Raw genomic sequence first — 25,251 nt, forward strand, 5'->3', positions numbered from 1 at the left:
TCATCAGTATACTGATGATACCTGTCCTGACTCCCAGGAAACACTCTGAGACAGGGAACTGTTCTCTAATGTTTTATTGCTAATACATAACAGTAATCCTAACAAACAGAACAAGCGTGGGAAAAACCCAGCCATATAAACCCCGCAGATTAAGGCAGTCCCAATCTGTGCCTCTTGGAATGGCTCACCAATTCCTCAGTGCTACGCATGCGCTTAACAGTCTGGAAAGGAGCCCCCTGCTCGCCATCCTTACTCATGACAATACCTAGCTTTACACTACCACTCCCCGCTGTAAGGAGATGCTATTGACATCTTACCTTGGTGCTTGGAGGCTGTAAGGGTCTCAGTGGGAGAGAATAAACTGAAGTTGAACCTAAGCAAGATGGAATTGCTGTTTGTTCATCACAATTCTCTATCAACACCAAAGTTATCTTGAGATGGGCTTGTACTACCTATGAGGGAGCAGATTCATGATTTGGGGCTCCTTCTGGACTTGTGGCTCCTGCTCAAGCAGTAAGTGAAGGCTGTGGCTAGAAGACTTTGGCCCAGTTTCAGCTGGTGCACCAACTGTGGCCTTACTTGGTATGGGAAGATCTAGCTAGAGTAACTCATACCCTCATTACCATTCAAACTATTGTAAAGTGCTCTATATGGGGATGCCTTTAAACAATGCTTAGAAGCTGCAGCTAGTCCAGGATGTGGTAGCCCATGCCTTAACTGGTTCCTGACATTGGGAACATGTAACACCAATACTGCAGGCCCTGCACCAGTTGTCATTTGGTTTCTGGGTTCAATTTAACGTGCTGTGTTCGACCTATAAAGTCTTTTATGGGTTGGTACCTGGGATCAGCAGGACTGCCTGTTCCAAACTGAATTGGCATAAAACATCTAGGGAGATGTGCCTCTTGGTCCTGCACTTCTGGGAGATGTAAGGAGCCAAAGCCAGGAGGTGCTGCTGTTCAGTGGCAGTGTCGGTGCTTTGGAATAGTCTCCCAAGGGAGATCAGACTAACCAGTCCATGATGACTTTTAGTTGGATGTCAAAAATATCTCTTTCGGAGAGTGTTCCAGCTGAGTTCATGATTGCCCCATCATCTATTCTTTCACTTTTTCTTTTATGCCTTTCTCTTTGTGATTGTTGTGGTTGATTTATTGTGTTATGATTTTATATGTAGATCTTAAAAAAAATTAAGTTGAATTGTACTGTGGATGTTTTAACTAATTTTTCACATTTTGGAAGTTGCTGAGAGTCTTTGGATTGCAGCAGGATATAAATGTGACAAATAAATACCACTGAGACATTGTGTCTTACTTTATTAAGACACTATTGTGATCATTATTATTATTGGAGTTGAGGTGGCTCTGCAAGTATCATATTGTCTACATCATATTGTAAAATGGGGGGAAAAAGCAGAAGTGGGCTCAAAATCTTGGGATAGTCACATACAAAAATACTCTACAAAAGCTATTTTAAATCTGGAATACATAGAAATTGCTTCTTTGTGGTAAGCTATTGTTGCAAACTGAAGGCTAGCATTACCATTACACAAAGCCATTGCTTTATTTATACACAGCACCCAAAGCCTATTTATTATTTACTTAAGGATGCATACTACTTTCCAATTACTGAAATCAGCCTATTTTAGAATTAAAGGTTTTCAGCAGCATCAATATGGATGAAAGAACCTATTCATTATTCAGTCAATTCTATCAGAAACTTGCCTTTTTAACCAATGTTACAATCTCATAAAAACCTGAATTGTGTGACCTTTGTTTGGAGAAGATAGCATATTTGTTAAATTATTCTGAACAGAAAACCACTGTGATATTTTCTGCATGATGCAGAAACTCTAATCCAGCCTCAAAAACAGTGAACACTATCCTCCAGCATCTTTATAGTGAGGATAAATCTAAAACTCAAGTCATACTGAAAGATGTTACTGTATATAGGAGCACTACAACACTACAATTTCATTCTTGTCCACAATACTACTGACATAATAATTTCATATACACTTGATTAAAAAAATTGTCATTGATACATAAGTATAAACCACACCTTCTGTCTATACAGTTCTCAATGGTTCAATGGTTGTAATTAGATTTCAACCACCTAGTTTTATTTAATACATTATAAAAAAGCTGGGATTACAGTTTTTTTTAGTATTTTCAAAAAAACAATTCATAAAGAGAGCGAGCTGTGTATATATCAACAAAAGTCTACTAATGTTTAATATGTTGAACTATTGCAAAGGAACATATAAAATAGTGCAGTCAGTTTAGAAATGACCCTTTTCTGTTATCCAATCAAGTAGATTTTTCTCACTGTCCCAATTTTTAAAATACAATAATGTCTGATGAAATCACCACATTGTTTATGTATCTGTTTTTAATCTGGAATCCCAAAAAGTCAACAGTCACTAAAATGAAGAGAAATAAACTGAACAGAAAAAACCTTAAAGAAAAAATGACATGCAAGTGAATAAAACATACATTCACACTCATCCCAAGCTAAACTAAAAAAAGAATTGTAGAAGCAGATCTTAATGGTAGACTTTTGATGAAGCAATATCAATAACAGGCCAGAATGAGTGTGAGTGGTCCCTTGAAACAAGTCATGTCTTGCATCTCAATTCCTTCAAATAGCAAATGAAAAGACACATATGCAAAAACCCTTAGCCCATGCCATGAAAAATTATACTGAAAACTATACAGCACGGACACATCAGGAGCACAGAACTGTTCTGTTGAATTTCATGCTCTTGATGGCTTAAAATGACTGCATTACATCTGAATTTGCCAAATCAATCTGTTTTTCTACTGAATAATTTGTGGATTTGGAGATGAAAGACTTACGTCATCCATAAAATCAATCAATGAAGAAGAAGATGAAGAAGAAAAGGAATCCTATTTTAATGCATAGAGCAGTAAAGAAATAGAAATAGATAGATGAAAATGTCTGTTTTGTGAAAACAACCATCATCACCATACTATTGAGAAATCAAATAAAGAAAAACTGGAAATAACTAACAGATTATTTTGTTTAGCATAACTTCTGCATGGTTTTGTTAATTGATTGTAATCCACAAGTAATACCCACACTGTCTTTTACCCACACTAAAGACAATTACTAGGTAACAAAGTAATCATTAATGGGGAATGTAAAATTTATCATGATTTTGTGATAGCATGCTTTAATATCCAAACTAACAAATGACTGCCAAACAGTAAATGTATTGATAGATAAGCTATATTTAACTGGAAGGACATTAGTGTCAACCTCCTTCTCCAGTGAATTCTTGCTTCTAAGTGTCTTTCCCTTAGGCCTTACCTTCGTACCATCATCACCTCCCTCCCCCTTGAAGGCTGCAATCCATCTCTGTCCGAGTTCTATATTCTCTTGCTTTTCTCTACTTCAGATATATTTAATCACTTTGTTATACTATGTCCACGAACAATGGGACTGTACCTGAAGATAAATTAGGGTGGCTGCTACTGGGCTTGTAAGAGTGTGCAAGGGTATGCAAGGGGCTGGTGCGGTGCAAGCGACATGAGGCTTGGGGTGGCTGTTGCTGGGCATGGGAGACTTACCCAAGCGACTTGTGACCTTCCCTGATGACTTCCCCATTGACTTTGCTTGTGGGAAACCAGCAGGGAAGGCCACAAATTGTGATCACGTGACTGCAGGTCGCTTTAACTGTTGTTAAATGCGAGCTGGTTGCCAAATGCCCCATATCGTACTACTCATTCAGCCCCATCGTAACTTCAAACAGTTGCTGAATGAGTGATCATTAACTGAGGACTACCTCTAATCCCAAGAATATTACAGATAACTTGTTTTAGGGTTATATTTCAAAAATTTTAAAATAATGGCAAAAAAGAAAGCTCTCAAATATTGTAACATATTTGAAATAAAGCTTGGGTTGAGACATATGGAATTTGGAATTAAAAGCCTCACAAAAATACTTTTAATATTCTCATTTTTACATCTAGCATGGCAATTTTACTCAATGTCAGAAAATGATGAAAGAAGTAAATAATATTCCTTATGAATCAAAGCAGCTTGATTTTTTTGCAACGTAACAACTACAGTTATTTCAAGGCAGTAGTGACCATAAACTTAATTCTTCTGCGACATCAAAATATAAACAAATAAATGGAATAACTTACTTCAAACTGGTCCAGAGCAGAGGTAGGTGCATTCAAAAACGCCAAGAAAGAATTCTGTGAGTCTTGATGTTTCACTCCTGGAAAACAGCAGCATGTTTTTAACTGACAGAAAATGACCATCACATACTTATCTACTGGTTGCTGTTCTTGAGTTGTTGCTTTTTGCCTAAGATCAGATTGTTCCCAAAAGATATTATGGGTTGGGAGATCTGGGAGGACTTGGATTCAAGTCAGAGCAGAATCAGTCTTGCCAACCCGGATATTCCCCACTCTTTAATCTTTAAGGTAGTAGTATAAATTCATGGAAACCATTTGCTGTGATGGCCCTTTCAGGATTTAAAACAAAGTTCTTATTCACAGTTGCTGTATTTTGATACCAATTGTTGCAGAAGATCTCCCCAATTAAAACATGAGGAACTGGACTGACAATAGCACATATTTTTTTTTACCTTCTATGGCACATCAGTAATACACGTGATATAAGGAAACTTTTCCTTTCCATTTTTACTGAGAAGTCCCCTATTTGACCTACTTGTTCACATAGGTTCCGTTACTGTGTTCCTTCCTGCCTTGTGCTCAAAATAGAAAGGAAAGAGATAAATAAACTTTCTTGCTGCTGAAATAATGAGAGTCTCAATTAAAAATCCAGCAAAAATCCTGCTATTATTAAATATAATCTAGCTGATCTTGTTTGAGATTGGAAGCTAAGCAAGAACGAGCCTGATCAGTACTTCAATATACTATCCATACTATCCATTCTACTATCAGGGCATCTCTGAACTACAGATTAGATTAGAAAGTTGAAAAACATCTCAGAAAAAAAGAAATGGCGAACCATTTCAGTACTATTGCCAAGAAAACTGCATCACTATTCCCAAAAGCTACCAGGACTCAAGCTCAATTTGGAGGCTTTGCCTATTGTACTGAAGGAAGTTGGAGAGACTGTTGAATTATTAATTGAATTATTAATTTCTGTTTGAAAAAAATCTGGTCCTTCCTGTAACAGGAACTTAATCCCAAAGCAATTATTCTGTCCCACTGAGAAAACTGTCTTTAAAAATATGCTTCAAGGCAACCATACATTTATGTGATTTGTTCTGGTTGACACAACTAAAGCAATCAAATGTGTATATAAGATAAATGTATCCAACGAGATACAAATTAGTACGAGAGTTTGTAAGCCTCATAAACCATCTGCTGTCACCAACTTGAGCTCATGGCTACCAGATCTGGGCTGCACAAATCTGGATGTCCAGATAACCCAGATAATCTGGATGGACATACTTTATTGTAAACCGCCCAGAGTCCCTCTTTTGGGGGAGATGGGCGGTGACAAAATTTGATAAATAAATAAATGGCAGTAACTCCAATTTTTGTAGCTCACATCCGGCAGCTTTACATCTAGTATTCAACAGAGAAGGTTTGAGGCAAACTTCACATTTGACTTTCTTTATGCAGAATAGGCATCCTAAAGGACCTGTTGCTATAAACTAAATGAGATCACCATGTTGGACAAAACAACAGCAGGCATGCTTTGAGTAATGCTGGAAAAGTGAAAAAGTTTGGGCAGTAAGGCAATTGTATCGTTATTGGGGGGCACAGTATAATGTGATTTGGGGGTATTTTCTCCTGGTTTTAATGAGAAACGTAGGATCCATTAGCTAATTCCAGTGTAAAACAATAAGGAGAAGGTGGAATTAAGGAGCCAGTTTGGTGTAGTGGTTAAGGTGTTGGCCTACAAACCAGGAGACCATGAGTTCTAGTCCTGCCTTAAAAACCGTAAGGCATGAAAAACTGTCTGGGTGACCTTGGGCCAGCCACTCTTTTTCAGCCCAACTCACCTCACAGGGTTGTTGTTGTGGGAAAAATAGGAGGAGGAAGGTGTATTGGTATGTTTGCCACTTTGAGTTGTATATGAGAAAAAAAGGTGGGATAAAAGTTAAAAAAAAGGTGTTAAAAGGGATATTTTTGCACCTCTAAGTTAGAGATGGAAAATGCTGTTAAAAGGGGTGTTATTTATTGTAATACATGAGCTGTAGAATTGACTTGCATACGGACCAGAGCAACTATAAACATGGAATTCTGTGGTTGTTCTAAAATTGGTATACAGAGCTGCAGAAATACATGGCTAAAGATACCTACTTATTAAAAAAGGAATACTGAGTCTGAATGAAAGTCAGAAAATTCTTTTGAATTTTTACATGCATTTTACTTACTATTGTTAAATTATTGTAAGTCAGAAATAAGTGCTAATCTTCTTTATGGTAAATCCCCTAATGATGTACAAGTAGTTTCCTATCCTGCCTCTGAGCTATTGGAGGGCCAGGTTCAGTAGACAGAGAGAAACACTGCTTCTCTGCTGGAGTAAAACAAAGGAGCGGATAGGATATGCAAAGGAGAGACTGAAGTTCAGGTGCATATGGATCTGAACTAAAGACCTTTAATATAGGATTGCTTGAATGTAAGCATATAGATCTCTGGGGAAACAACTATTGTAAACAGGGATATGCAAATTGTTCTGTAACAAGCAAACAAACCAACAACAACAAATAAAGAACCAGTTTCAAGTGGTCTTTGCTTAGACCAACATTCACTAACCTTCATAGAAGATACAGATTTTTAGCTTCATATACTATAAATGCATTAGTAGAACCAGAAAAGTCAGAAAAGGATTAATTTACTTCACAGTCCTACATTTTTGATCTGGATATTGACCGAAGGATGGATATTCTGGACAGATATGTTTGGGGTGGGGGGCAGGAAAAAGCCAAAGGTGTTGGTGGTAGAATGTAGCACCTGTGGCTAAGAGGAGAGAGGGAAAAGAAGATCCTGGAAAGACTGGGAGGTAAGGTAGTGCACAGGCCATGCAAAAAGGGAGGAGAGAGAGGGGCAAGGTAGGCTAGCCTTACTGTACTTGCCTGGCAAGATCACTTCAGATTTTGTTTCATCTGAAACCAGAACACTGAGATTGTTACAGGCTTTGCTTTAGCTGAAAGTCTGGCAGGCGCAGTTCAGCAGAACCTCTCTAACACAGGCCAGGAGCGACGGGGCTAACCTCACTTCCGGGGGCAGCATGTTCCACAGGGCGGGAGCTACTGCAGAGAAGGCCCGCTTCCTGGACCTCACCAAATGAAATTCTCTCGTAGACAGGGTCCACAGCATGCCCTCTCTGCATGATCAGGTGGGATGGGCTGATGTAATGGGGAAGAGGCGGTCCCTCAGGTAACATGGCCCCATGCCATGTAGGGCTTTAAAGGTGATAACCAAAACCTCAAATTGGACCTGGAAGCAGACTGGTACACAGTGCAGCTCGCCAGTAAAGAGGTTATGTGTGCTGATCCAGGGGCACCAAAAATAACCCACGGCTGTGTTCTGGACCAGCTGTAGGTTCCAGATACTTTTCAAGGGTAGCCCTATGTAGAACGCACTGCAGTAGTCTATGTGGGAGATAACAAGGGCATGAGTGACTGTTTGAAGAGCCTCCCAATCCAGGAAAGGGCGTAACTGGTGCACAACATGAAGCTTTGCAAAGGCCCTCCTTTGGTTTGCCTTTTGAGCTGGGGAGCTTCTGCACAGACCTGAGCGCTGGGTGCTGTGGAAATTAAGCCGCCCTGGGGTATCTCCACTGTTATTACTATGGGGTTCCTGACAGCCTATGGGAGATTGGGTATCAACTTGCTTGGTATGTTATGTTTTTTCTTTCTTTATGCTATGCTTTTTATGCTTCTGTTTAATCTGCTTAAACTGTGTTTCTGTTTAAATCTGTTTGCTTAAGTTAATAATAAAGCTTAACATCTCTTTATTCACTGGTGTGCTTATTGTCTCTGGATCTAAAAGAACCAATTGTCTGGGCACCTGATCACTGCCTGGACAATTGGCAGAACAGCTTTGCCCATTTTGCACAATCCCCTAGTTGCAAGTACCTTCAACAGTCTCACGATCTGAAGAAGAAACCATGTTCTACATAGAATCAGAACTAGAATAGAAAAATAAATTAAACGAATCCAAGTATCTTTCACACAGTAGAAGATGCAGACTTTTGCCAGAACTGACAGGAAAGCCTTAATTTACTTCACAATCCTAAATTCTTTCAATGTACAAAAGACATATTTTGTACATGTGTTTTGTCTCGCAATCTTCATGACATGAAATGAAAAGAAAATAACTGAATCCTATCCCCAGTATGCATCCTGTCCTTTGCATTTGGCTCTGAGATTTATTCTTTCACCTTGCCTTATCAGTGCTAATATAATGCTACTTTTAAACCTTCAGTTCTGATGCAATATATACTACTCCTGTACTGTGATAGCTGTAAAATAGGATCCTTTGAATAAGATATACTTAGCTTCCATTCACAAACCGGACTGTATAAGGTTGGTCTATCATAATTTTTATAATCAGATATAGGTTCTATCACATTTAGAGGTCCATTTCCAAGCCTTCTCACAAAATTAGCTCTTCTATGATAATGCTCTATAGTTGCTTTCTAAGCTTTCTCTTCCCAAAAGGTAACAGATGAAGAAAATATGAGGGGTGGGCTTCTCTTCCTTAAAATAAATTATACAATCAGCCAACCAGTACACTGCAACACTATGCTACCATATAATTTATGGCATGCTCTTTATCCCAGCACATTTTAAAGAACAGCCAATTAAAGAATTACTTGTTAGAGGATGCAGTCTAATGAAAAGTATGCATATTAAACCCAAGTAACCAATCATATATCTTGATTCTGTAAAGCCATAATAACAGTGTTTTTCAAAGTCACAGAAAAAGAAACTAACAACTCAAGAAAATATCTACTCCATAACATTTTCAACTGCATTAATTCAATTATCAATATTTAACTTCCTGTAAAAGGTTTACTCTGGAGAACTCTTCATAAGTCTTAATTGAGCAAATAGATTTTAGCTTACAATGACCAAATGTCAAAAGACTATACATTTTACGTAAGTTCTTTTCTATGCCATATACCTGATATCTGAATAGTACTAGATAATTGAAAAATGAATTAAGAATTAGCCAGTCTCATGCTTAAGAAAATAAAATTATATGGTATTGCATATTTTTAGCCAGCATACAGTGACTATAAATGCACAAACAAAAACAGTATCTAAAAAAATGTATTTCAAGTATGCCAAGAGTACATAAGATAAATTTAATTCTGTATTTTTGTAACAGCTGTGGGTACATCTTATCATAACAGGGCTATGATGACACTTTAAGAGCCAGAATCTTCAAAATACAGATTCTGTCAGCACTCTGTAAGTGGACATACTGATTTGATAAGATGTACCCGCCACCTTGGAAGAGACATCTTTATTTGGATGTCAATTCCCATACCCTTTTCTGACTGGAGTTCTTCCGTCTCTTTTTTCAGTCTGTCTATTTCTGATAACAGCTCAGAGTTCTTCTTTTCAGATTCCTGTAGTTTGCTTTACACAAACAAAACAAAAAGAGAGACACCCAGTTAGTAAGGATCAAGATATGTTTGAAATTTGTTTGCAGTGCCCTCCAACTAGGAAAATTCCAGTTAAGTCTCACTATTAAACAAAAGATAATATAAAAATGGATAAAAGAGTTTGATTTCAATAAGTAAGCTTGAAAAATAAAATAATGACTTCCATTTGGCTTGTGATTTTATTTTATAAGCATCCAATGGAACAAGAAGATATTATGATTATTTTAAAAATTATCACTGATCGATTTGGATTATGATATTTGCATGAGTGGGCAGAAAGGAGGGAGGGGCTATATGCTGTGAATGATCACAATATAATTGCCACAGTGCAAACTTCCAGTTGCCCAGATGTCTATTTTCTACCCCACCAACTGACCCTTGCATTTTTTTTCTTTGCACTCTTTCAGATGAAATACTAGGTTGCAACAACTCACACTTCAATGTTCTAAAAATCTCTTTGGGGCCCCAGAACCACCTTTGTAAATTATTAACGTACTTAATAAAAAAGCATATGGCTGACAACTTGGCAGAATCCAAGAGTGGTACCCAGAGGCACTCTGGTACCCGAAGGCACTATATTGCTCTCCTGTGGGGGATGGGGAACACAGGGCCAAAAGACAAAATGTGACTTATATATTTGTGTTCTGTCAGGACACATGTGCAAAAGACTGGGTTTGCACTGTTACACTGTGATGCATGTTTTGTCAATTTTTTTTGTCTTTGTATTTTGCACTGGATGCCTATGTACCTATTCTTGAACTACATGCTTACTTAAACATTTTTAACATATATAAATATCATTCTAATGATTGAAGGTTTTAAACCTTTCTCTACAGTATATAATGGTTTACTGTAAACTGTATGCAGGAACTTTTCATCATGTAAAAGAAGTATTACCATACTGCATTCTAGTATCACAGCATATTTATTTATAAGGATAATTTGTTGTAGGGAAAACTATGTAGAACTCTTACCATTACAACTGCTTTCTAATACAACTAATATTTCTTTTTTAAATAAGATTTTATATTGCTTCTGACCAAGAACAGACAATTTTCTAGTAACTACTTCTAATCAGTAAAGGAGACTGAATGACCAAAATTGGAAAACAATTGTTAGAATTCATCAGGCATTCTAATATGAATGTCATAGGAATATTATATGTTACTCTTATTAAGGATGTAAAGATGACACACATTTTATTTTCAGCTAAAGTCTTTCAATCTTTTTCAGGAAGCAATTTTCAAATAAATTGCAAATTATAAACGGATAACCTGGGATTTTATGGCAGGCCATCAAACTATTATATACAGTTTTTGAAGGCTAATACAATTCAGAATTGATCAGGATGACTCTCAACAAAAATATCATCATAAGCTGCCTCAATCTTAAAAGGTATCACTAAATCTTACCATTCTGTTGCAATATTACAAGCTTTAACTTTATTTAACTCTTCCTGAATGGCTTGCTTGGCTCGTATTTCTGCATCAAGTGCTGACTGTAGTTCTAACCTTGCAGACATATCTAGTTTCGCAAAGCGACGCATCTTCCAAGGCATATCCTAAAAAGAAAGTGTTATTAAATATTGTTAGTTTTTGAGTTTCCTGATTACACTTTAATATCTAAAACTCCAACAAAAGCTGTAGTATCTCCTCTTCAATATTGGGGTGGATCCAGACCTGTCTTTTCTTGATACGGTACTTACTGTTTACGTAATGGACCAAAATCCAGTGGACGTACTGGTGGAAGAAAAGGGAGGTAGGTGGTGGTATTTGTTTTTTGTTTGTTTGTTTGCTTATTTTCCCATTTGGAACCCTCTCCCCCAAGATTCTGGAGGATCTTTGAACATTTTGGAGCTTTCCAAGAGGAAGGGTGTAAGGGACAGAGGGAATCAGCCAACAGTCTCCCGCTCCCCTTTCATCAGTGAAAGCATCACATGAAGTGAATTATCTTTTTTATTCTAAATAATAAAAGCACGGTGTCACTGGCATAATAGTTATGCTATTAAATACTTCGTGCCGAAGACTACATTAAGTATTAAAAGACTTCTTTACAGAGAGAAAAAAAAATCATTTTCTGAGAAAAATTCTGTCACTCTTATCCTCTCACTCAAATTTATTTAATAATTACTCTCTAGTGGATTTTTTTAAATATAATGAATAACACACTTGTTGTTCTAGAGACAGCTAAGGGCATATTTCAGTTTCATGAATTAAAAAAGGAACCAGGGAGAAACCAGACAGAACTGTAGTGGCAGTTTACACAACTTTCTCCATGTTGTGTTCCAGACTATTTCATATAGTTCCTATGAGGTTTACAAATAACTGCTTTTGGTAGGGATACAATTTTAATAGCAGTAGCAACAAAAACAACAACAACAGCGGCACAAGCAAGATTGAGCTCTCCTATAGCTGCCATTATTTTTTTTTTAAATGGGGGAAATCATATCATGAATTTCCTGTATTAAGTTTAATTAAGCCCAAAGAAAAATGTAAACTTTGTATGTGTTTACGAACACTTCCATGCTATAGCTTGCAATGATTTATACAGAGTATTGATACAGGCATTCAGTGATTTTTCTGAATTAGAAAACTACACAGTGCATAAGAAGTTGAGTGCCTGGATATCTAGTGCTTCTAAACTGGTACAACAGTTGATACAGCTTACAGTAAGCATTTATTTGATGGCACAAGAAATTGTCAGAACGAGTATCATGCAGAAAATCCAAAGCTTACTGTTGCCCTGGCACCCAAGCTGGAGCTCTTCAGTGCCTCTAGTTCTTCAGTCATTTTGGAGGCTAAGGCTTGAAGATAGCCTCGAGCATCTTTTTCATCACTCACCCTGCCCAAACAATGAAGAGATAAAAACATTAGAAAAGCTAAGGGCTATATTTTAATGTGATCATTAAATTAGAAAGTAAAATAAAGAAGTTGAGGAAAACTGCAGTGAAATCTTAACACAATTAAATATGTTTATGAAATAATTCCCCATTAGCTGAACCTCAGCGTGTAACAAATATATTACTTTTGAAATACTGATAGAAGAAAAATAACAATTCCCTCAAGCTGAGGTCAGTGCCTGTTCACTACACGACAGCAACATGAAACTGGTTTGAAACTGCCTTCTTCCAGGATGGTTTTTCAATTTTCCAATCTAGATTACATTCTTGGGATTTCCTGGCCTCCCATCCAAGTGATAGCTAGATCCAACTCTATTTAGCTTTTTTGGGATCAGCCAAATTTGGCCACCCACTGTACTGCCCTTCAACTTTTCTTGATTTCTTCTGATGACTAAGAATCAAAGGGTATAACAACCAGCACAGTTCTTATTTCAGTAGGAATGAGTCTGAACCAAAAGACAATGCTTTTAAAAGGTAGTGTAACACCAGATTTTCTAAGTTGTTTAATATGATGTTATTAAGTTTGAATCTGTGAGAGCATTGTATTTGTTTTATTCAGCTATAGAAGACTTCTGGTGAGGGAAAATGGCGGATTGACCTGTTCCTTGCAATCTCTGTGGCTCAAACCGACAGGCTGATGCTTTTTGTGGCTCAGGCAGGACCCCTTTGAGCCCAGAAGTATTCTCTGGATAAAGGAGAATTCCACAAATTGTCCCTCATGCCCTCTGGAGAGCAGCTACTCATCAGCGGATCGTGAAACTGGGTTCAGCGGTCAACTGGTGAGTGGAGCAGCTGAGAGGCGGGGCTGTCACCTTTTCCAAGCTGCGCTGAAGCCGAAATAAGGACACTAGAACTGGCCACCCCATTTCTAAAATCACTTATTTGCTTTCTAATTTTCTACTTAAGAGAAGCTTTCTTCAACACAGAAATGTAATTTCTCTTGGTGAATTTCTCATTATTTTTGGGACTAACTATTAATATAAAATGTATCTACTTGGGAGGATTTATGGTCTGGTCAAAAGAAACTGAAAGTTGAGACTGTATATATACCTTCTAAGAAGCAAAGGAATTTTTTTTTTTTGGATTTGTTAATATTTTTAATTTTTTAATTTTGGGGGACTAATGAATCTGTTTTGCTGGAACTGTAATTCTGTCTTATGGCTCCTGTGGGAAAGTGCTTACTACTGTTTCTTTTTAAAACGAGGATTGGATACTTTTTATAAATATTGATAACGGAAAGACTTTCGCTTTTCCCCCATGGCTTTTGAATTAGCCCTTTGCCCCCCCCCTTTTTAATTGTATTTAATACTTTAAGTTGCTAGAGGGTGTCAGGATGGAGTTGGAATCAGACAAAGAGGAAGGGATGGGGTTTGAACCGGAAGGGGAAGCGGAGCCAGGACGTGAGCGCTGAGATATGGAGCCGATTGGCGGAGGAAAGTAGGCAGAACCACAGCCACCTGCCAGCATGTGTGATAGGAGGGTGGAAAAGTGCATGGCACAGCGAGTGTCCCAATTGGCTCCTGCATCCAAGAGGTACGAAAATTGGAAATATAAAGAGCGTCTGAAGCCGGAGAAGGTTGTCGGAGACAACCGTTCGCCTAATTCGGCTTCCATTCCTTGCCCTGAGACTCTGGAGCGTTCCTCCGAGCCCAGCCGTGAACCTGCATCCCACCTTGACCCTAGGCCTTACCTGGATCCGGCGCCTTGCCCGGACTCCATGCTGGATTGCTCCTCGATGCCTATCTTGAACCCGGTACCAGTAAGCTCCACTTGCCTTGCCTCAGCTCCAAACTAGACAGCCTTTCCTGGGTCTTGCCTTGCTCCTGTGACAGCATTTCTTGGGCCGTGCTTTGCTCCTGTGACAGCATTTCCTGGGCCTTGCCTTGATTCTGTGACAGCATTTCCTGGGCCTTGCCTTGATTCTGTGACAGCCTTTTCCTGGGCCTTGCCTTGATTCTGTGACAGCCATTTTCCTGGGCCTTGCCTTGGGCCTGCAACAGCCATTCTCCTGGCCTTGCAAAAAATACCGAATTGTCTGTATAACTGCTGTTATTATTGAAGGTTCAACATTTATAGACACTCCTGGTGTTGTGTGCTTAGTCAGACCAGGACAGATCACCAGAACCTTGAGCACCTGAAAACCGTGAGGAAATTGAACCAGTGACAGATCCGCTGGTCCTTGTTCTTCTCACAGTTCAATTGTACAGTGACATACAGTATATTCCCTGAGGTCGAAACCAGCGAGCAGACGCTCTCTCTCAAAAACCTGAGTACAACTGTCTCGAGACTCAAGCACCGCTCCAGCCTGTCATTCCCTTAGAAAGGTTCGTGGCAATAATCGCCCCGTTAGATCACCAACAGATTTGCACTCAACAATAGCAAGACCCGTCCGTAAGAAAACAGAAACATGAACTCACACAACTGTCAGAGACACAACCAAAACCTTGCACCTGGGTCCAGGACATACTGTGTTTTCGGGGGCGCTATTTTGTGCCAGCTGGGAAGCTCCGGGGGGTGGTTTTGCAGTTATGCCATGACAGTCCTGCTGCTGGTCACTTCGGGTTCTTTAAAACTCTCCATCTACTCTCCTGAGAGTTCTGATGGCTGTGCATTCGGGATGATATAAAGCAATATGTGGCATCTTGTCCAAAGTGCTGTCACACCAAGAACCTGACCGGAAACCCCCAGGCTTCCTTAAGTCATTCCCCACTCCGAGGCGGCCCTGGGATACTGTATCCATGGACTTTATTACAGACCTTCCGAGATCCAATGGTGCCTCAACCATTCTGGTCGTAGTGGATACGATGACAAAGTTGGCTCACTTTATTGCATGTTCAGGGTTACCTGCTGTGCAGGAAACCACACGATTGTACATTACACATATCTTCAGACTGCACGGGTTGGCAAGAAGTGTAGTCTCAGATCGCAGTTTGCAGTTCACTGCTCAATTCTGGAATGCCCTTCTTAAGAATCTGGGCATCCAACACCACCTGTCGTTGGCCTACCACCCGGAATTGGACAGGGGAACTAAATGAGTGAATGCCATTCTAGAACAGTATCTGTGCTGTTATGTGATCTTTCAGCAGGACAATTGGGCGGACCTGTTAGCAGAAGCAGAGTTCGCTTACAATAACACACAGCACACATCTACACAAATGTCTCTGTTTCTGGCCAACTATGGTTTCCACTCCTGGTTCTTCCCTCTCTCTGCCCCAGATTCCTCTTTACCTGCTGCCAACCGGTTCTTCCAGCAGCTACAAGCCAGTCATTAGGTCCTGCACAAGCAGTTAGAGAAGGCCAAGGAGGACTACAAGCAGTTTGCCGACCGTCATTGGAAGGCAGTTGACAATCGGAGATCTGGTATGGCTTTCCACCAAGCACCTTGCCTCCTTTACGCCCCTCCCAGAAATTAGATCACCACTTTTTGGGGCCTTTTCCAGTAGAGCCCATTATCAACCTGGTCACCTTCTGTCTGATGCTGCCACCCTGCATCTGGGTCCACCCCATCTTCCAAACGTCCCTGCTGATTCCTGCATCGCTCACTAGCGCACACAGATCCATCAAACCTCCACCTCCACCAATCGACATTCAAGGGGAACCCGAATACGAGGTTGCCCGCATTCTGGACTTGTGCAGCTGCCACAGCCATCTCCAATATTTAATTGATTGGAAAGGTTACGGCCTCGATGAGTACTCCTGGGAGGATGCGTCCAATGTTCATGCTCCCTTACGGGCACAATTCCATCGCCAATACTCGCATAAACCTGGGCCCCAAACGCAGGGGGAAACAGGTTCTGCGGGGGGCAGGGATAGTATCAGGATGGAGGAGGAATTGGATGAAGTGGAAGGGATGGGGTTCGAGCCAGAAGGGGAGGCAGAGCCAGGACATGCGTGTGAGATATGGAGTCACTGATTGGTGGAGAAAAGGAGGCAGAACAACAGCCACCTCCCAGCAGCGTGATAGGAGGATGGAAAAGCACGCGGAACAGCAAGCATCCTGATTGCTCCCGTGTCCAAGCAGTGTGAAAATTGAAAATATAAAGAGTGTCCAAACCCAGAGAAGGTTGTCAGAGACAACAGTTCACCTAATCCGGCTTCCATTCCTTGCCCCGAGACTCTGGAGCTTTCCTCCAAGCCCAGCCACAAACCCGCATCCCACCTTGACCCTGGATCCTGCGCCTTGCCTGGACTCTGTGCCGGATTGCTCCTTGATGCCTATCCTGAACCCAGTACTGGTAAGTTCCGCTTGCCTTGCCTCAGCTCCAAACTAGCAGCCTTTCCTGGGCCTTGCCTTGCTCCTGTGACAGCATTTCCTGGGCATTGCCTTGCTCCTGTGATAGCCAATTTCCTGAGCCTTGCTTTGATCCCGTGACAGCCATTTCCCTGGGCCTTGAGTTGGGCCTGCAACAGCCATTCTTCTGGCCTTGCAAAAAATACCGAATTGTCTGTATAACTGCTGTTATTATTAAAGGTTCAATGTTTATAGACGCTCCCAGTATCGTGTACTTAGTCAGACCAGGACAGAGGGAGCCAAAGACCATGACTTCGAGGAGACTTCAAGAAGGGGGTCTGGCGAATTTGAAATGCTGAGAACAAAGTTTGAAGAATTTTCTAATAAATTTACTCAGTCTTTTGAAAAAAAGATGGAAAATAAATTTTTAGATTTGGAGAAAAACCTGATCAAAAGTTGGAGAAGACTGTTGGAGAAATGAAACAGGTGGTTGATAGAGCTGAAGTCTTAGAAAATAAGACTGACAATAGCGAATTTGAGAGGGAAAAGGAACTTGATAAAATTGCCCTACTTGAACTTAGGGAAAAAGAATTCTATTTGAGACTGAACTAATTCCTTAGGTTAAAGATGAAAATATTAGATTAAAAATTTCCCAAGCACTAGAAAAGTTATTAGATAGGGAAGAAGATAGAATGGGTTAGGAATTGGAGACTTCTGGTGGGGACATGGAGGACTGAACAGCTGTGCCCATGGGCTCAGTGGGCAGAACTGACAATGCAGCAGTTTTTCAGGCTCAGGCAGATTTTTCCTGAAGCCCAGGAACGTTTTTTTTGGAAAAAAGGAAAACACTTGGAATCACCCCATCTGTCCTCTGGATGGCTCCTTGCAGTCAGAAGATCGCAAACAGTGTTCGTGTTCAACTGGTAAGAGCTAGCCGGGAGGCTGAGACATCACCATTTCCAAGCCGCACTGTAGCCTTAAAGGGACACTAAGACTGGCCACCCCCATTTCTAAATCATCCATTTTATATTTCTTTTAAGTACGTGTACCATAAGAGAGGCTTTCTACAGCAAGGAGAAGCGGGTTCACTTGGTGCTTATCGTTATTTTTGGGATTAATTTTTTTTAAAAAAATCTTTTTAAGTTTTGGGCTTTGTTTTCCTTCCAAATATTAAGGAGGATTGAGAGTAAATAATTGTCTCCCTGTTATTATTTTTGTACTAAATTTGAAGATATTAGCATTTTCCTACATGTTGAATTGGCCATTTTGAACTTTCAGTTTTCTGCTTCTACTTTCCTGGGGAATTGTCTGCATATCTCCCTTTCACTTATGTAAACACATTCTGGAATTCTTTCATATCTTCAACTTTTGCTGGCTAAGCTCCTAGGGGGTACCATAATCTCTTGTGTGAGATATGGAGGATTTTAAACAGACTTTCTTTGACTTCCAACAAGATTTTAAACAAATTATTTTTGATTCCTACCAAGTTTTTATGCAAGGCATTCAGAACATTGTGGAAAATACGAGGTCTAAAACGTGTCATCTGGTTGGGTATGTTGTGGATGAAACTGAGGAATTTAACAGTGACAGAAATGTTTCTTCTAATAGTGAGATCCAGATTTCTGTTGAAATGCTGGATGAAGATTGGATAGTTGAGTTGGAGAAATTTAAGGGCGAGATCGAGTTGCAAGCCATAAGTGAAATTGATCTTCTGGTGCAACGCCATGGAAAAGAAGGGGTTATTATGTATGGCAGGTCTCCTGAAGAGATGTTGGAGTTTTTGAGGGGGGCAGTTGGGCTGTTTGATTTTTTTAAGGAAAAAGCTCTTCATGTGTTGTGGGGATATGTAAATGCTCTGGTTTATTTTGAAGTGGGATAAGGGTTTAAGAATATTTATCTGGATTGCTTTTAGGGTTTGGCTGATTTCATTTATCTTTAACGATTTGGATTAAGATTATTAAGGTATGAGGCGAAAGGTCCCCTGTGCAAGCACCAAGTCATGTCTGACCCTTTGGGGGGACGCCGCTTTCACGTTTTCTTGGCAGACTATAGTGGGGTGGTTTGCCATTGCCTTCTCCAGTCGTCACCTTCCCCAGCAAGCTGGGTACTCGTTTTACCGACCTCGGAAGGATGGAAGGCTGAGTCGACCTGAGCCGGCTACCCGAGAATCCAGCTTCCACTGGGATCGAACTCGGGTTGTGGGGAGAGTTTTCAGTTGCAATACTGCTGCCTACCACTCTGAGCCACACAAGGCTGTTCTTATTAAGGCATAATAAAATAATAATAAACATGTCTATTTGGATAGTTTTGGGTTTAATATGATTAAGCTTATTAAAACTGTTGTATTATCAATACAATGGCAGACAATTTATATGTTTTTTTAGTTTGATCTTCAAACCTGCTTAAATAAATTCTTCTCCCAAAGTTTTATTAGTCAAATACTTAGTATCAAACAGGAATGTATAGAATAGTAGTAGGAAGGAAATAATTAAATAAATGTTATATTTGGGGTGGAGTTGATTAGGAGGTTTATATAGTTCTAGCCTGGGAGGAGATAGTTGTTCTCCCACTTAAGAAGCCATCACTGTCCTCATTGAGGACAGGACAAGGTGAGAGTATTTGTTGATACTGTTACCAAAAATCAGGTCTAACTCAATGGTATCCATATTAACTGTATAAAAGTACATTGGATCAGAAAGTAATCTATAACATTCTATAAACAATATAGGGACTTATTGTGGCATAATAATAAAAATGCCTATGTATTCCTCTCTATATATTTGTATTTGTTTGAGTTTAATGTCCTGTACATTATTTTAAAATCGTATTTTTAAAATTATTTATTTATGAAAACTATTTTTCAATGGGAGAACTGCAATCAATAAGTAAACAGCAGTGTTTGAATCTACCCTTACTTTTTAGCAACTTTAGTACCCGAGATGCTTTTGAAGATCAATAAAGAAAATCGTTTTATCTCTCTCAATTTCGAGGCCATTTTTTCTATCTCAGAGACAACTAATTTGAAAATTACAATTTGCACTTGTGACTGGTAGTGCACAGAAAATCATGGGAAATGTTGCTCAGAGAATAAGGCAAAACTTTGCTGTCACCAGAATAGCTCAATCTCTGATATCACGGTTTGAATTATGGTAGAATGTGTCTTTATATAGAAGTTACCCATAATAACTCTGGCAATACTGTTTTGATTTCCAAGACAAAGCTGTAGCACGTTATTTTGCACAGCATTTCATGGTAAGTAGCATGAACAATTCTTCGATGTAAACCAATAAATTGTGCTCCACTGTTACTTACTTTTTCTATTGATAATATCAGTTGTGGATGTTGTCAGTTGCATTTTAAAAGTGAGTATGCTTGCATTAGGCATAATTAATCCCCTTTTGGTTAGTCAGCAGGGAATTTACTGCTGGATGCATTAGTCTCATGGTTTCTAATGTTTATCAAGGATTGATGAACAATTTGGATAATATGAGATTGTAAGTTTCATATCTGACCTGCAGGAATCAGAGCATGGCATGTTAGAATTAGATTTTGTTTCAATGCTTTGTTTCCTGAAGAGACAATAAACACTACAAATTAAAATATGCAAATGTTCTTAGTACCAGACCAGGCCATGTGTTTTTGCAATTTCTGGGTATTTGCAATAATAAAATATATTAAAAAGAGATGAGGGATCAGAACATCTTAAATATTATTAAGGCTGAACATAGGAGAAACATAAGGTTGCTTACTGTCATGAACTCTGAATGAAGATTCTATAAGCAAAGTTAAGGTTTAACAATATGACAGTATCCCAGGGAAAACTAAAGCTTAATCATTTATTTGAAAAGTTCAAGGAAGGCATATCACATGCAGGGATACTATTAAATACAGATTACAAGTAAATATATCTTCTTCCCCCAATTCAAAGCAATGTTTGTATTAACTCCAGAACCCCAGAATAGCACCAACTAATATAAATGGACATATAAAGAGAAGAATCATTAAAAATTGTAAGGGCATGTGGTTGTCCTTATAGAGAAAATGTATGATGAAGATGAAATTGCTATTTCTAGTAAAAGAAAGCAACAATCAGATCCCTGGGAGGTGGAATGAAGGTATCAATGCCTCTCCTTTTCTCCCTCTTCACGCTCTAACGTGCCTGCTGCTAACACTTAACCATTCTTTGCTGCATAGTTAATGGCTATTTAGTTGGCTGGGGAGGAATTAAGGTTGGGGCTCTTTGAGGGCTTTAAGATGAGAGCGTGTATCTATTGAATGGTCCGGTCTCCTGTGATCAAAGACAAGTCCAGATGTGGGAAGTGGAACATTCCACACTCCAAGTCTGTCTCCTCCATCCTGGAATGTCTGTTGTTTTGAGGACACAATGTTATGTTCTGAGTTCTGAAAAGTCATTATCCTTTTCCCCCCAAATAGTTTTAATAATCAAGGCGTATCTATTATATTTCAACTTCCTTTTTCAGAGAGAAGATGTATATTTATCAGCAAGATTATGTTTCCAATGAGTGAATGAGAGACTCAGTGAAATATCAGTTATATTTTTTTCTTGTGTCAAAAACTCAGTTTATAGCAAAGGGCTTCAAAAAATATTCCAAATTATGTAGCTTTGGCTTTTATTTTTTGCTTATAGGTCAGGCTGTGAAAATAAACATGAATCATGATCTTAGGTTTAAATTATGTCAGTTCACAAATGTAACTACACTACTTGGACCAACCCAAGATTTTCAGAATGAAACAAATTGTCCTACCATACCGAGAGAGAGAGAGAGAGAGAGAGAGAGAGAGAGAGAGAGAGAGAGAGAGAGAGAGAGAGAGAGAGAGAGGAATATTTCTAAATAAGGACAGCAAAGTTACATTACAAATAAAAATACATTACAAATTAAATGCTTCTCTAAAAGGCCTTTGTTCATCTATTTTTAATAAAAAAATAAATTATACAGCTGCTATGAAAGCAAGCAAGATGAACAGTAATATGTTAGTCCGATAGAAGATGTTAACATTAATCAGTGTTAAGTGACTTGTGGAAAAGATTAAATGTAGTTTCTTTTCAGAATTTACATTTAATAAATCATCCCAAATATAAAAAAATGGGACAACAGATTACAGCAAAAAAGTATTTTTCCAGGAACAATTCTGAACTCATCCCTGTTTTTCACTCTGAGTCTTGTCACTCGGAGAGGTGTCCGTTTGATATAAACATTTTTACTGGAAGGTCAGTTTGCCTTCTGTACTATGAGTTTCAGTTTTAGGAAACCGCCAGGTGACCTTACTGTAAGTGTTTTATCCACTTAAAATATTTTAGTATTAGGGACAATCACAACTCAAGGTTTTTAAAAAATCTTTTGTCTATTATATATCCATCCATGAAGCTACTTTAGCTAATGAAATACAAGCAAGTGAAATTAATTCTCTTAGGTATTATGGCTTCTTGAAAGGTCAAGAACCTTTGCCAGTCTTGATTTATACTCCCCTAAGAAGAGTCAGGATTATCAGAAGCCTCAAAACAGATGACGAAACTGCAGAATTATTTTTTCGTTCTGCAAAAATAATGTATCTTACTACATGAGTCACAAACAGGAAAATGTCCTTACCACTGGATGATCTCAGTGATCTGGGCTTCCCAGTGTGCTACCGATTCTTTTTTGTCAGCAAGATCTCTCATCTCTTCTTCAAGTTGCCGGTTACTCATACTCAGTCTCTCATACATTGCTGTAAGCTAAATATATTTTAAGAAAATATTAATTTTCACAGTTATGACTCCGGTATAGTGATCTGAAAGAGCTTTCTTCTGAACTTATGATGCATTTTTAGAAGCTCTGAAGAAAATAAATGAGGCACCAATTACACTCACACATGTATTGCCACAGGAGGTTTCTCACATGTTACATACAGTGTATTTCTGATGTACTGTCTTATTTATTTTTCAGCTATGTTTCTGCAGAAAAAAGTTGTAACTTCTCCTGCAGTTTTCCAAAGCACCATTACTGATACACTGTCTGTAAAAATAACACTGTAGGCAAATGCTGAACATCTTTTTATTCACTTCAGCATTTGAGAAGTCATGATGTTGCTTTTTGATCCATCCTTAATCACCGTTCTATTTCTTTTTGCATTTCATATTTATTTTCTTGTTGTAGTTATTGTACAATTAAACTTTGTGTAACAGATGGGGATGTGCTTCGTGACAGGTAATATAGACAGATTTCAATCAATTAATAGTAGCTATTTATTCTCTTTTTATCAACTACATCCCCTATAAACACCTCAACAGTTAAATATGCCAGATTAAAAGGTAAAGGTAAAGGTTTCCCTCGACGTAAAGTCCAGTCGTGTCCGACTCTAGGGGGCGGTGCTCATCTCCGTTTCTAAGCCTTGGAGCCGGCGTTGTCATAGACACTTCCGGGTCATGTGGCCAGCATGACGACTCGGAACGCCGTTACCTTCCCGCCGAAGCGGTACCTATTGATCTACTCACATTTGCATGTTTTCGAACTGCTAGGTGAGCAGGAGCTGGGACTAGCAACGGGAGCTCACCCCGCCATGCGGTTTCGAACCGCCGACCTTCCAATCGGCAGCTCAGCGGTTTAACCCGCAGCGCCACCGCGTCCCTGCCAGATTAGTAGAATCCTTTTCCAATAATATATCTGTTTGGTATAAGCAGTTCATATAAATTTTATATAAATTAATTCTTCTTGCCAACTACTACATTCCTATTTTCTGCATTACAGTGATCAATTTATATCAATCACACCAGTCAATGTGGCTTGGTTCACACATAATCATGAATCATTAAATCATTAGATCATAGAACAGGGTATTATTGGGTAATGGCCAAAACAGTTTCTTGACATCCTAACGGACTTCATGAGACCATCTGGTAATGTAGTGACATCACTGAAAGCGCCTGAATTTATCTGGCCTGTTATTGGTCAATTTGGGTTTGGTGAGGGATGCTAGGGCTGGGAATGTGATTGGTCTACCTCAAAGGCCTTCCATTCCCATTCCCTTATTATTTTTTTAAAGTAAAAAAAAAAATCACACTGCTGAAATTTGGTGGTAATAATACAATGTGTATAGAATATTGAAAATATATTTCAATGATCATTTCAAAAAATATTCTTTAATAATAGAATCCATAAATCCATAATTTGTTTCAGCTGTTCAGATGGATGCTATGTATCTATATTTTTTTAATTGCTATACTGTTCAGTCAAGATTTATGGTCCTCTACAGAAACAACAATAATAGCTGTTATAGCAATAACCAAAAAGTGACTCAAGTCCAGATCCTTTTGAGTAGAATTCCACTCTTGGATATTCTCATAGGCAAAATGGGGGAGAGGAAACATTTATCTTTTATTTTTTTGGTCCTTCTTTTTTATGTGTGTGAATAGGATAGTCCTTCAATTACAGAAGATCAACTCAGGACATCATTCAGAATCTTTTAACCCCCTATGAGATTTGTGCATGCATTAAGACATACACTTCCATGGACAAAATAATTTTTTCATTTAGATAATACAGAAGATTGTAGACTCCAGATTACCAAAACATGTCAGAATTAATTTTGTTAACCTTCTTTAATTTTAATCATGTAATCTACAAATTTACATATTTTTTTTTTACATTTGCCTTGTTTACTCATACTTTTCAGCTCCGCATTCATAGTTGGGGAGGATTTATCCTTCCATACTAAATTTATAAATTATCCCTCATAAAAGTGTGGGTGTTGTTTCTATCTCTTATTAACTTAGCTTTTACATGAAAACAGTTACTCTGTTCTTTATGTACATAAACAATACACGCACATACATAAATAAATAACTACAAATATAAATAAATAACTACTGGAAGACCTTGCTTACTGAATGCCTCTTGCAGTGACCATTGAATGTTATGATGGTGCTGAAAAATTAATTTGTGACCAAGGCGTGCATTTACAACCTTCACAGTATCTCCCTCTCAGTCACATTTTGCCATTACAGTAGATTAGTACACATTGTTCTGTACTGATCCATTCCCCCCCGCCCCACGCAGAGCTGAGAGATTGCCTAAACAAGAGATCTCTTTAGGCAGTCTCCTGTGCCTGACACATTTTTCTCTCCCTCTCACAGAGTGGAGAGATTGGAGAGCAAGGGAGTACAGGAGGGTAAGCAGGCACACAATGGGGAATACACATTGAAAGGCAAGAGCACTAGGTAAACAGCCGACGCTAGCGCATTCCTTTTGATGTGTATTCCCTATTGTGTGCCTGCTTACTCTCTTGTACTCCCTTCTTCTCCAATGAATGTAAATACAAACATTAATTTTTTACATATCCCAGCTATAATCCTATTTACTGAATACCTACATAAGACTCCTTAATGAGGTCATGGACCGAGAGGCCCTCCGAACAGTCACTCATGCCCTGGTTATCTCCCATATAGATTACTGTAATGCGCTCTACATGGGGCTACCCTTGAAAAATATCCGGA

General features: G+C 38.8%; 1 protein-coding gene across 4 annotated transcripts in view; it reads right to left on the reverse strand.

The window, feature by feature from the left end:
* Window positions 1-25,251, reverse strand: part of CDC42BPA (CDC42 binding protein kinase alpha) — a 235,779-nt gene that overhangs the window by 54,704 nt on the left and 155,824 nt on the right. For all 4 annotated transcript variants that reach the window (XM_063304306.1, XM_063304323.1, XM_063304317.1 and 1 more), the window contains exons 17-21: window positions 22,370-22,494; window positions 12,366-12,471; window positions 11,043-11,191; window positions 9,513-9,604; window positions 4,170-4,246 (exon numbers count right to left, since the gene is read on the reverse strand). In XM_063304306.1, the coding sequence (XP_063160376.1) occupies window positions 4,170-4,246; window positions 9,513-9,604; window positions 11,043-11,191; window positions 12,366-12,471; window positions 22,370-22,494 (549 nt within the window). The remainder of the gene's footprint in view (window positions 1-4,169; window positions 4,247-9,512; window positions 9,605-11,042; window positions 11,192-12,365; window positions 12,472-22,369; window positions 22,495-25,251) is intronic.

Source organism: Candoia aspera, chromosome 1, assembly GCF_035149785.1.
Source record: "Candoia aspera isolate rCanAsp1 chromosome 1, rCanAsp1.hap2, whole genome shotgun sequence".
Lineage (NCBI taxonomy): Eukaryota > Metazoa > Chordata > Lepidosauria > Squamata > Boidae > Candoia > Candoia aspera.